The following is a 12,438-nucleotide window of genomic DNA, read 5'->3' as shown; positions in this document are numbered from 1 at the left end:
CTCTCCTTGGGCGGGACGGGCAGGGCCGCAGGCCGGGGGAAGGGGGGGATCATATACGGACGGAGAAACTTTGTTGCAAGCGCGCCTGAAGAGAAGAGGCGGCTTTGTACCAACTTATCCAATGCGGGATCCACGAGTCGGGGGGAAAGGACGAGAGCTGGCGACTGGAGGGGCGCGGCCGCACAGTGGGCCAGAAGACCGGTGGTGGAGGCGGACAAAACTCTTGACGCGTTTTGAGCTCCAGAGTCGCTAAATGGGACTCGAACCGAACGTATGACCCCATCAATGGATTCCTCGTTCGGAGAGCAGCCCATTGGTGGGGTCACACGTTCTGTTCGAATCCCATTCAGCGACTCTGGAGCTCAAAACGCGTCTAGAGTTTTGTCCGCCTCCACCGGTCTTCTGGCCCACTGTGGGCCGCCAACACCTCTTCCATGGAGGAAGGCCGAGGCGGCGGCGCGGCCCGGAACGGACGGCGCGCCGCGCGAGGGGCGAGGCAGGCGATGGCGAAGGGCTCCGCGCCGCCCTTCCCTCCGCCGCCCTTGGAGCCCCCGGGCGCCCCCGAGGCCCTGGAGGGGCTGGGAGGGGCTGCAGGCCGGGGTTAAGGGCCCCGAAGGAGCGCCTGAAGGGCCGCTTCAAGCGGATCATCGTCGGCCACGCCAAGGCCGCCTGCTCCGCGGCCTGCTCGCCTCCGTCCCGAGAGGACCGCCACGTCAAGGGGCACGTCGGCGCCCTCCGCGCCACCGGGAGAAAAAGCCGATCCTCGCAGTGTTCGAACCCGTGCCCCGATGCTCTCTGATTTGCGTTGCCCCTTGTGTGTTCGCAGCGCTTCCAGAACCCCACCGACATGTACCAGGAGCTGGCGGAGACGGACCCGGAGCCGTGCTACGGCCGCAAGTGCACCGCCAACGAGCACTGCTGTCCCGGGTCGGTGTGCATCGACATCGAGGGAGGTGAGTCGGCCAACGCAACGCGGAGGACGGGGAGGACGTGCGGCTTCCACACCGCACAGTGGGCCAGAAGACCGGTGGAGGAGGCCAAAATTCGAGACGCGTTTTGAGCTCCAGAGTCGCCAAATGGGACTCGAACCGAACGTGTGACCCCACCAGTGGATTCCTCGTTCGGAGAGCGATCCATTGGTAGGGTCACACGTTCGGTTCGAGTCCTGTTTAGCGACTCTGGAGCTCAAAACGCGTCTCGAATTTTGGCCGCCTCCGCCGGTCTTCTGGCCCACTGTGCGGCGAGGGAAGGGGAAGGCGGAACGTGATTGGTGCGCGCTTCCAACTTAGCGCGCGTGTGCCCTTGGCGCCCTTGGCCACCCTTGGCGGGATGCGAACCCGCGCCCACGCGCCGTGGTCATTGCTCCCTCGGCGCACGTTGCCGCCTCGCAGCCGCAGGCCGCCAGCCGCCGCCAGCACACCGATTCCGAGAGTCGTTTCCGTCGCTCTGTCTCTCTCGCACTCGTGGGGCGTCCCGTACAGGTGTGTGAGAGAGACAGAGCGGCGAAAGCGACTCTCGGAATCAGTCTGCTGACCGCCAGGGTGGATCGGATACGGAGTGGCAAATGGAAACGGAGAGGCGGGGCGGGCGGGGCGGGGCGGGGCGGGGCGGGGCGGGGCGGGGCGGGGCGGGGCGGGGCGGGCAGTACTCTGTTTCCCCCACGGCGTGCGCTGAGCGCAAATGGGCTGCGTCCTGTGCCGGACTCGCCGGACTGGCGGTGGACTTTCCAGTAAATGAAATTTAGCCCGCCGTGCCGTGCCGTGCCGCGCCGCGCCGGCCGAGCTTGGGGGAGGGGCGCACGGAACAGCACGACACGAAACGACACGACACGACGCGGCGACTTTGGGTAACTCGTTTATCGTGCCGCGTGCGGGGCGGGGGGAGGGGGAGAAACAATTTCCTTCGTTGAGACGTAAACGTAAACAAAGGGAGCTCGCTCGCTTCGAACGCGTGTCGAGGACTTGTGAAACAAAAAGCGGTGGATTGGGAAGGTTTGCTTTTTCGCAGGTGCACAGTGGGCCAGAAGACCGGTGGAGGCGGCCAAAATTCGAGACGCGTTTTGAGCTCCAGAGTCACTAAATGGGACTCGAACCGAACGAGACCCCACCAGTGGACTCCTCGTTCTGAGATCAAGCCAAGCCATTGGTGGGGTCACACCGAGGGGTACCTCACTTCGAAAACAGGGTACACTGACTGGTGACTATACTCAATTTCCACTTTGACTAGACTGAAAATATGACGAAATGCGTTGCAAAAATACTAAAATTGGGACAAATTTACGTGGTTTTGCCGACTTTTTCAGTGACTAGACTGAAACAAGGCAGTGACTGGAGTCAGGGGTGTACACTGACTAGACGAAGTGAGGTACCCCTCGGGTCACACGTTCGGTTCGAGCCCTGTAAGCGACTCTGGAGCTCAAAACGCGGTCTAGAATTTTGGCCGCCTCCACCGGTCTTGTGGCCCACTGTGAGATGGTACCCAAACTTGTGGAATGGCTGGGTGAACGTGGCGCAGTGGCGTGACAGTGGCGTGCTTGTTGCAGTGACGGGCTCGTGCGTCTTCGCCTACGGACTGCGCCAGGGCGAGCTCTGCCGCCGCGACAACGACTGCGAGTCCGGCCTGGTGTGCTCCGAGGAGGCCGGCGAGGGCCGCCAGTGCCGACCGCCGTCCAACAGCCGCAAGCAATACAGTAAGTACACAACGCTCCCCGCACGGTGCGAGGCGCGAGGCGCGGTGCCAGTGCGAGGGAGTAGTCCTAGCAGTAGTCCTAGCTGTAGATTCCCTCGGCCCGCCGGCGCCGGCCTTCACTGAGGGAAAAAATCACAGTAAATCCTGTAGTGATAAGTACAGCTGTCACTGTAGTTCAGAGTACAGGATTTACTGTACTTTTTTAACAGGATCTACTGTACTTTGTACGGGATTTACTGTACCACAGGGGTGGAGTACGGAATATCCTGTACCAGGTACAGTGGATACTGTAGCCAGGCACGGTTAATCCTGTGTTCTGCACTACAGTAAATCCCGGCAAAAAAATTAACGGGATTCACTGTGGTTTTTTCGCACAGTGTTTCCTCGCCCTCTTTGTCGGCCCGCTTTGGACAGTCTGGCACGGCCCTGGCCTCGGCGCGGGGCATTCCCTGGTCAAGACGCTCCGCCCGCGCTGCAGTACCCCCATCACAGGCTTGCCTGCGGGGCACAGTGGGCCAGAAGACCCGTGGAGGCGGACAAAACTCTACGCGTTTTGATCTCCAGTGTCACCGAATGGGACTCGAACCGAACGTGTGACCCCACCAATGGATTGCTCTCCGAACGAGGAATCCATTGGTGGGGTCACACGTTCGGTTCGAGTCCCATTTAGCGACTCTGGAGTTCAAAACGCGTCTAGAGCTGAGTCCGCCTCCACCGGTCTTCTGGCCCACTGTGCGGAGCTGCCCGCCCAGCGGTGCCTTTGAGGCGAGGGCTGGTCGGGCAGCACCGGACGCAGGGCTGTGAAAGCGGAAAGAGTTGCAGAGCACCTGGTCGGTCTGGTACGGCATGGCCCCGCGTAGCGTAGGGCGTAGAGCGCACGATGAGGTTCAAGGTCACCCGCACCCGTGAAACGACCGGGCTAGGCCTCGGAGGCATGAATGCATTCGTAGCTTAGTGCCGCACGAGGGCGTGCTAGCTCCACTTTCTTTCTCGATTTTCGAATTTTATTTGGTAAACAGCTTGAGATAAAAATAATCATTGGTTGCTGAGCGAAGCGAAGCACCCTGTTTGGGATTTTGAATAGCTCATTTGTCCGCCCCCCCCCCCCCCCCCGATACCTTTAGTTTACTAGAGGTATCTTCCTCTGTTTATTTTTACTATATTCATATGCGTATACATAGTCGAAGCTCCATAGTCCAAGCTCTATAGTCCAAGCTCTATAGTCCAAGCTCTATAGTCCAAGCTCCATAGTCCAAGCTCCATAGTCCAAGCTCCATAGTCCAAGCTCCATAGTCCAAGCTCCATAGTCCAAGCTCCATAGTCCATATTCTATAGTCCAAGCTCAATAGTCCAAGCTCAATAGTCCAAGCTCCATAGTCGTACGCCAAGCTGCCATTTAGTTTGAGAGTAAAATCTGTCGCGAGTAGGGTATGTTCTTTCGCGAGTAGAGTAAGATCTGTCACGAGCCCGTTAGGTTAGGTTAGGATTGGTTGGACCATTTAGTTTGAGAATAAGATCGGTCGAGAGTAGGGAAAGATCTGTCACGAGTAGAGAAAGATCTGTCACGAGCCCGTTAGGTTAGGTTAGGATTGGTTGGACCATTTAGTTTGAGAATAAGATCGGTCGAGAGTAGGGTAAGATCTGTCACGAGTAGAGTAAGATCTGTCACGTGCCCGTTAGGTTAGGATTGGTTGGAACATTTAGTTTGAGAATAAGATCGGTCGAGAGTAGGGAAAGATCTGTCACGAGTAGAGAAAGATCTGTCACGAGCCCGTTAGGTTAGGTTAGGATTGGTTGCACCATTTAGTTTGAGAATAAGATCTGTCGAGAGTAGGGTAAGATCTGTCACGAGCCCGTTAGGTTAGGTTAGGATTGGTTGCACCATTTAGTTTGAGAATAAGATCTGTCGAGAGTAGGGTAAGATCTGTCACGTGCCCGTTAGGTTAGGTTAGGATTGGTTGGAACATTTAGTTTGAGAATAAGATCGGTCGAGAGTAGAGAAAGATCTGTCACGAGTAGAGAAAGATCTGTCACGAGCCCGTTAGGTTAGGTTAGGATTGGTTGGACCATTTAGTTTGAGAATAAGATCTGTCACGAGTAGAGTAAGATCTGTCACGAGCCCGTTAGGTTAGGTTAGGATTGGTTGGAACATTTAGTTTTAGATTATTAAATAGCCTTCCGTCGATTCAAGGAGAAACCAACCATTGCCGAATCACAATCCTTCGCGCAAAAGCATACTTCCTGGCTATCACCCCCCGAAAAGAAAAGAGGATCATTTTCAAAATAAACACATCCAAATTTACTACTGCTGAAAATGTATTTCCGTCTCCAGCAGAATCCAGCTCAGCATCGAGGCCGAAGGCCTTCCCCTGGCTAGTAATTTGCTGAGCGAAGCGAAGCACCCTGTTTGGGATTTTGAATAGCTCATTTGTCCGACCCCCCCCCCCCCCCGATACCTTTAGTTTACAAGAGGTATCTTCCTCTGTTTATTTTTACTATATTCATATGCGTATACATAGTCGAAGCTCCATAGTCCAAGCTCTAAAGTCCAAGCTCTATAGTCCAATCTCTATAGTCCAAGCTCCATAGTCCAAGCTCCATAGTCTAAGCTCCATAGTCCATATTCTATAGTCCAAGCTCAATAGTCCAAGCTCAATAGTCCAAGCTCAATAGTCCAAGCTCCATAGTCGTACGCCAAGCTGCCATTTAGTTTGAGAATAAGATCTGTCGAGAGTAGGGTAAGATCTGTTACGAGTAGAGTAAGATCTGTCACGTGCCCGTTAGGTTAGGTTAGGATTGGTTGGAACATTTAGTTTGAGAATAAGATCGGTCGAGAGTAAGGAAAGATCTGTCACGAGTAGAGAAAGATCTGTCACGAGCCCGTTAGGTTAGGTTAGGATTGGTTGGACCATTTAGTTTGAGAATAAGATCTGTCGAGAGTAGGGTAAGATCTGTCACGAGTAGAGTAAGATCTGTCACGTGCCCGTTAGGTTAGGATTGGTTGGAACATTTAGTTTGAGAATAAGATCGGTCGAGAGTAGGGAAAGATCTGTCACGAGCCCGTTAGGTTAGGTTAGGATTGGTTGGACCATTTAGTTTGAGAATAAGATCTGTCGAGAGTAGGGTAAGATCTGTCACGGGTAGAGTAAGATCTGTCACGAGCCCGTTAGGTTAGGTTAGGATTGGTTGGAACATTTAGTTTTAGATTATTAAATAGCCTTCCGTCGATTCAAGGAGAAACCAACCATTGCGGAATCACAATCCTTCGCACAAAAGCATACTTCCTGGCTATCACCCCCCCCCCCCCCCCCCCGAAAAGAAAAGAGGCTCGTTTTCAAAATAAACACATCCAAATTTACTACTGATGAAAATGCATTTCCATCTCCAGCAGAATCCAGCTCAGCATCGAGGCCGAAGGCCTTCCCCTGGCTAGTAAAAGCGAAGATAAAAGCACACAAAATGTGAAAAAAAATGTTGCGTTAGCACTCCCTGCCTGTCAGCATGGCGTGAAGGGTGCATCCCCACCTCCGCCTCGCACTGATTAGCGGATTCACCAGAGAGCCTGGCCGGCCGAGGTACTGCGGGCTGTGGCACTAATGGTTGGCTGGGCCGGGCTAGGCCGGGCTAGGCATTGGCTACTAGTCTGCTTGCTGACCACGTGGGAGTGTGGACAGTGGAGGGGGGGGGGCCATCAGCCCACATGTGGAGGGCTGGAGAGCCCTCTCTAGCCCTCGACCACGTGTGGGTGGGGCGGTCAGGCAGTTGGCGTCACGTCGGGGCGAACGCCACGGCCATCAAGCGCGTGGGCCGGGCACTGCACGGTGGGCCAGAAGACCGGTGGAGGCGGACAAAACTCTAGACGCGTTTCGAGCTCCAGAGTCGCTAAATGGGCCTTGACGTGCGACCCCACCAATGGATAGCTCTTCGAACGAGGAATTCATTGGTGGGGTCACACGTTCGATTCGAGGCCCGTTTAGCGAATCTGGAGCTCAAAACGAGTGTAGAGTTTTGGCCGCCTCCGCCGGTCTTCTGGCCCACTGTGCACTGCTAGGCATGCATGGCCTGTGCATGGCGGCCTGCAGGCCCGCAGCCACCAGGCTGCGAGTGGCGGGACTACCGACTGAGCGGCGGCGGCCTCCAGACATGGCGTGGCAGGAGTCGAGCAAAAGCCCTTGCGGAAAAGCAATTTCTCATTTCGACTTTGCTCCCGTCGTTTGAGAGACCGTGGCCTCCCCTTCCACAGACTCCCCCTTGCTTTGGTGGACGTTACACGTCAAGCGCCTCGACAGCTAAAGGGCGCCGCGCCGCGCCGCGCCACGCCACTCCACGCCACGCCTCGCCGCCCCCAGCCTAGCGCGGGGCAGAATTAACTAGGAGCCTTGGCACTCGCAGCACATCTAGAGCATGCTCCAGCCGTGGTTACCTCGACCGCCGCCACAGGGACGGTGTACCGCACCCCCTGAGTCCGGACGTTCGGCTTAGCGCCTGTGAGACAGAGGGTAGGCCAGCCCGCCGGACACAGCCGCTCCAGTGTTGCCTACCCGCCGCTTCACAGGCGCTTCAGCTCGGGAAAGGGTAGCGAGTGTAGTGTAGGCCTAGCTGTCTCTGCGAGGTTCTCGACTGTGTCCGTCCATCCCCTTGTGCCGTGTACTGCTCCACCTTCTCGTGTAAGGGCGTGGGTTCAAACCGCCATTTGGCGTATTGGTGTTGCAGGCGAAGAGTGCATGATGAGCTCGGAGTGCGACATCCACAAGGGACTGTGCTGCCAGTTCCAGAGACGACACCGCCAAGCCCCACGAAAGGTAAAAAAAAATGAAACCAAACAAGTTTTTTGTCGACTTTGGTGCAATGGTACTAAGGCGCTCGGTGTGCCAGGTGTGCTCCTACTTCAAGGACCCCCTGATCTGCATCGGGCCGGTGGCTTCGGACCAGGTCAAGGAGCTCGACATCGAGCACACTGCGGGCGAGAAGCGGTTGACCGGGCACGCCACTGGCGGTGCTGCCGCCTTCAACCACATCCGGCGTTAAGGAGGAGGAGGAAGCAAGAAAGAGAAGAATCATCCCCCCGTACCTCACTCTCTCACTCCTGCTACCCGGACCTTCCCCTTACATCCTCTCCCCTCCCCCTCACAGAGTAGACCACGTGTGTGACAGTAGCAGCAAAAATGAGCCGTTCGATTTCTTTTACGTAGATCTAAGAACGAAAAACCAAGTGCGCAAAGATTTGTTTTTGCTTGCTTTCCTTAAAGCCAATGCATGCCTTGATCCAGGGCAGTAAGTTTAATTGATGTATTATGGCAAGTCATAACCAGTAGAATACCTTGTGCTGCTACTGTTACATTACAAGGAATTTAAAAAAAATTATACAACAGTCTTCTGTAATCCCACATTTATAGGGCAAAAGAGTAAAATTACCATCTCATTATTGGTAGTATGACTCTGATGTAAGACATATCATTGGCACATATCTATCCGATTTAAGAGAGATGATAAGACTTGAGGCGTTAAGTTAATATAAAAAGAAATGAGGCAATTGAATAGATCAATGATGTGGTGTCATCTTGTGCAAAACTGAAAATCTCAGTACGAAACACAGCCATGAGCAATGCTGTACTAAGGCCCTTGTAATTTATCTTGAGTTTAAAATGTGCCCAAAGCCATATTGACAGCACTACATCATTGACTGTGAGAGACGGACTCTGTCGGATATGCACCCTATTGATCAAACATATCATATGTTATAGATTCAAGTAATTGTGAGCAAAACTATTTTGATGTCCCATTATTTTCAATGCAAACATGTGTTTAGATTGAAAACTGAGTAGAGATTTCATAAAATTTATCAAAAAGCAAATGTGAGGAAGTAAAGATCATCATCTTTGAGCCTGAATATAACAAAAGGAGACATCACCAGAAGGCGGTTTCTTTTATACCTGCTGTTTTATTTGGTATGAATGCACTGGTGTTCCTGAACAACATATCATATTTCTTTGCAATGCCTATCTGCTATTCTAAAACCATAGGTGTAATTTCTGTGGGAAACCATGGCAAGGCTTAGTAAACATGCTGATCTTACATAAAACAAACAAACAAATGATTATCATTTTAAAATATATAGATTTTAGGTTCCTCTCACACTGTGAATGTTATAATTTATGGTCGATTTTTCTCTCTTATCTCAAACTATCCTATTGCTTGCCAGATTTTCTTGGCTAAGATTTTTAACTGTATGTGTATAATCAACATATTTTCATGAGTTGTTTTCATAGGTTGTATTGGTAACTCTTTTCTTAAGTGATTGTAAACATATCCTACAGAACTCAATTCGAATGAACATCATCAGACCATAAATAACAACGGCTGGTCATGAATGCTCTCATTAAAAGGAAACTACCATGAAGAGAATATCTGCAAGGATTGGGGAATGACAAGCTGTAATGGTTGGAGTACCTTTGGAAATCATTACTGCTTTACTTTTACTTTCCTTTACTTGTGCACAAATCCTCTGCCTTGCAGCACATGAGATTCAACTTTTATTTTTTAAATACGATTTAGGATTATTGTGGTTTTATGAGACTTGATATTTTTTCTAGCCTAAATTGAATGTGCTGCCTTTAGTCAGGCCTCTTGCCTGGCAAAGGCAGTTCAGATTTGCCATAATTAACTGCATAACACATATCATTTTTTAAAGAAAACTGAAAGACTTCCGATTACATATCATTAACATTTATTGGAAAGTTTTGATGTTTTTATGGGGTGTTTCATGCACAAACTAGGAATGACATTGTATAGATCTATTATATCAGGAAGTACTGTGGTGGTTTGTAAATTAATTATCAGCAACTCAAGAGGTAAATTTGCCGAGCCAATGTTATTTGCTAAAAAAAAAGGTTGGATCAAAATGAAGCAATTAATTTCTTTGAAGAATCTACTAATTGGCTTTGAATCAGTAGTGCTTCCCTCCAATTAAAAAATTGAAAATAAGATTGGCCTAACATTCTTAGATTGACAATGAGTGTGCAAGCAAAATGAGAACAACAGAAATATTTTTTTATGTAATGGTTAAAGCTGCAACACAACTCCACAATAACCTAGCATTGTAAATTATGCAGTATGCTCAGGATAGATTTGTGGGGGCACAAGTATTTGCCTATCGTTTTTCTTTTATGGTTTTCATGTTCAGCTAATAAAAAGACGCCATGCAATTCCTCATGATTTCATCCTTTATTTCACTTTTATCTATTTGCTGTGCTCTGGTTTCAAAGGTACAAAAGAATGAGATACCTCAACATATGGAGGAAGGATGAAGGATGAAGGAAATGCAAGGAAGGTAGATGTGGAAAGAACTCTGGTTTTTCAAGTTCTGTATAGTTTCTTAGATGCTTATTGATAGACATTAAAATGAGCTAGATAAAAGTGGCATCATAATTCCACAGGGTGGATCTAATGAGCCCCAACACTTGGTCCATTCTAAATTATGTGTGCCACAAAACGCTACATGTAGAAAATGCATTCACTGTATTCTGTAAGTAGGCAGTTAAGGTTCTGAAGATAAAGTGTCTATGTAACAATGTGCAAATAAAAATAAAACTTACATGAATCTTCCAGATTTCTTCTTTATTTCCAACTTACTCTTCGGTACAACACGGAACATGAATTGATGAAACCACAGGGGCAGATGCAAAAGAAGTACCCAAGAAATTTACACCTACAGCATCATTATTACATGTAGGAGCTAAGTGTAGTCAGAAAATGCCCATTGAGACACCTCAGTGGGAAGACCCTGATAGTTGTTAACAGCCTCTCTAATTTCATCAGTAACCAGCATAAGGTTAAACATTTGAAACTCTTTCAAAACCTGACTAGAGGAAGATACTGGTTTGATGAACTCCAAAGCCTAGGAGAAGAAAGAAAGTAATAGGATAAAAAAAACACAACATAGAATTAGGCAAAACAGGTTTGAGTTGACTTGATCTGTGCAATCTTTTAACACAAATATTTACCTTAAGGTGTTCAAAACCTTTGAAAACTACTTGTCTATCTACATTCATCGTTTTGGAACTGTGCTGCTCAAACTTTAAGAGACGGTTAAAAACCATTTCAAAATTAAAAGGTGCAAAGTCAAATATTTCATTCTGATGCATCATGGCTATGAGCTGCAGATGGGAGAAATTGATTAATTTCAATATATGAAACGGTAAGGGCAGTTAAAAATAGTACTGCAAACACACAAAGCTTACCAAGCAGAGCTCAAGTACAGAGAGTCCCTCGGCCATTGCTACACGAAGATTTCGATGCAACTGCTTAGAAACTTCTGAGAAATCTGAAGGACATAATTCCAACTTGTTATCATCAAGCCTGGAGATTACAAGTAGCTGCAAAAAGATATCCAAAGAGAGTCAAGGCAATACAACTGAATTAGTGAGAACATTCACTGTCTCACACCACATGACCTTACCAAAAAATTTCTCAAAGTTCGTTCACAATTAGAAGTGTAATACATTTGTTTCAAACAATCTGTAACAGTAGGATTATGACAAAGGCTTTCCACCTCTGCATTCCAATGAGCAACTGTAGCTGCACTAATATTTATTTTGTCCTTTGAAGACAATGAGAGTAAATTAATGCATAACTGAATGCGATTGCGAACACCCTCTTCTAAAGTTTCAAATGCTTGGGGATAAAGATGAATCTGACGATTAGAAAATCGAGACATTACTCTTTTTTCAAGAAGGTCAGTAACATCTTTGCGGCAGGTAATCCCAAGCACACAAATGGGAGCCTGAAACAAAGATTATTTTTTCTAGGAACAGTTGAAAGATTATCCTGTAAGTGTAGGAGATTATAAGGGTTACCTGGGCAGATTGAGCTACATCGAAAAGATTGTATAGTAATGTTTGGTTTTGATGATGGCAAAAGAGATCAAATTCATTAAGAATAAAAATTACAGACTTTGAATGCTCTCGGTCACCCTGACTCAAACATTGAAGAAGAAATGTCAAATTTTCTGTCAAGCAAATAAAACCACAATTAACACAGAATTTGAGACCATTTCATAAGACATAAGCAAAGTTGCTGTACGCTAGATTAATTCAAAATAATTAATTACCAGCAAATGATCCAAAGACCTTGTCCCCGACTGCATTCTCAAGCTGTAATTGTGTGGCAATTCCTTTTAGTGCAAGCCTGTCATCTGTATGTACATAGCCATTCAGCCGAACTATAACAGAATCATCGAAAGCTTCACAATCATCTTGAAGTGATTTGATGGCAGTCTCCACGAGCTGAAACAATATGCACAATATAAAGTGTCTGCTATTTCGGGCTTTCAACTGAAAATTATTCACAGTGTGATTACAAAACGAAACTTACAGTTGATTTGCCACTTCCTCTTGGGCCTATCAAAAGAGCTGAATTACTTTCACCATTTTCTATGGCACGCCGGAAAAGATACAGAACATCAGAAAATTCTTTGGGAGAGCCTCGAAAAGGATTTGAAGCAGGATCCAAGATTTGACTTTTAACTATTTTGCGAATGGATAGTACTTCGTTAGGTTTGATGACATTTGTAGTAGTTTTAGGCTTTTTCGGTGTACGAGACATTATGTTAAATTAACTTATCAGTCTGCTTGCAACAGCTAAAACGTCAATGACAGTAGGTTAGGACAACGGTACGAATATTATCAATCTCAAGAAGCGGTCTTGAATTTACGAATTTAAGTGACGAAAGAGATTTAACGTATTTCTAAA

The 12,438-nt window shown here is 48.4% G+C and overlaps 2 protein-coding genes across 5 annotated transcripts in view; one reads left to right on the top strand and one right to left on the bottom strand.

Moving 5' to 3' along the window:
• LOC117646139 (ITG-like peptide) overlaps positions 1–10,295 on the top strand; it is a 53,220-nt gene extending 42,925 nt beyond the window's left edge. For 2 of the 4 annotated variants that reach the window (XM_034386866.1, XM_034386865.1), the window contains 4 exons: positions 827–953; positions 2,543–2,689; positions 7,393–7,490; positions 7,564–10,295. In XM_034386866.1, coding sequence (XP_034242757.1) covers positions 827–953; positions 2,543–2,689; positions 7,393–7,490; positions 7,564–7,716 — 525 coding nt within the window. In that variant the 3' untranslated portion in view covers positions 7,717–10,295. The remainder of the gene's footprint in view (positions 1–826; positions 954–2,542; positions 2,690–7,392; positions 7,491–7,563) is intronic. The other 2 variants (XM_034386867.1, XM_034386870.1) reach the window with 2 other exon arrangements.
• LOC117646137 (origin recognition complex subunit 4) lies at positions 10,285–12,291 on the bottom strand. The gene is made up of 7 exons (XM_034386863.1): positions 12,061–12,291; positions 11,798–11,972; positions 11,544–11,695; positions 11,147–11,470; positions 10,929–11,063; positions 10,692–10,844; positions 10,285–10,585 (listed from the first exon to the last, which is right to left on the bottom strand). The coding sequence occupies exons 1-7, from the start codon at positions 12,289–12,291 to the stop codon at positions 10,424–10,426; spliced, it is 1,332 nt and encodes a 443-aa protein (XP_034242754.1). The 3' UTR covers positions 10,285–10,423.
• Positions 12,292–12,438: the final 147 nt, after the last annotated feature.

This window comes from Thrips palmi, unplaced genomic scaffold (assembly GCF_012932325.1).
Source record: "Thrips palmi isolate BJ-2018 unplaced genomic scaffold, TpBJ-2018v1 HiC_scaffold_19, whole genome shotgun sequence".
NCBI lineage: Eukaryota > Metazoa > Arthropoda > Insecta > Thysanoptera > Thripidae > Thrips > Thrips palmi.
Note: the sequence above shows the minus strand (reverse complement) of the source record. Positions and strands in the feature narration are given on the sequence as shown.

Coding starts and splice junctions, on each gene's coding strand:
- LOC117646137 (XM_034386863.1), bottom strand. CDS start 12,291: ATGTCTCGTACACCGAAAAAGCCTAAAACTACTACAAATGTCATCAAA. Junction 10,845..10,928: donor CTGTACTTGAGCTCTGCTTG/GTAAGCTTTGTG, acceptor TCCCATCTGCAG/CTCATAGCCATGATGCATCA. Junction 10,586..10,691: donor AAGGTTTTGAACACCTTAAG/GTAAATATTTGT, acceptor TTCTTCTCCTAG/GCTTTGGAGTTCATCAAACC.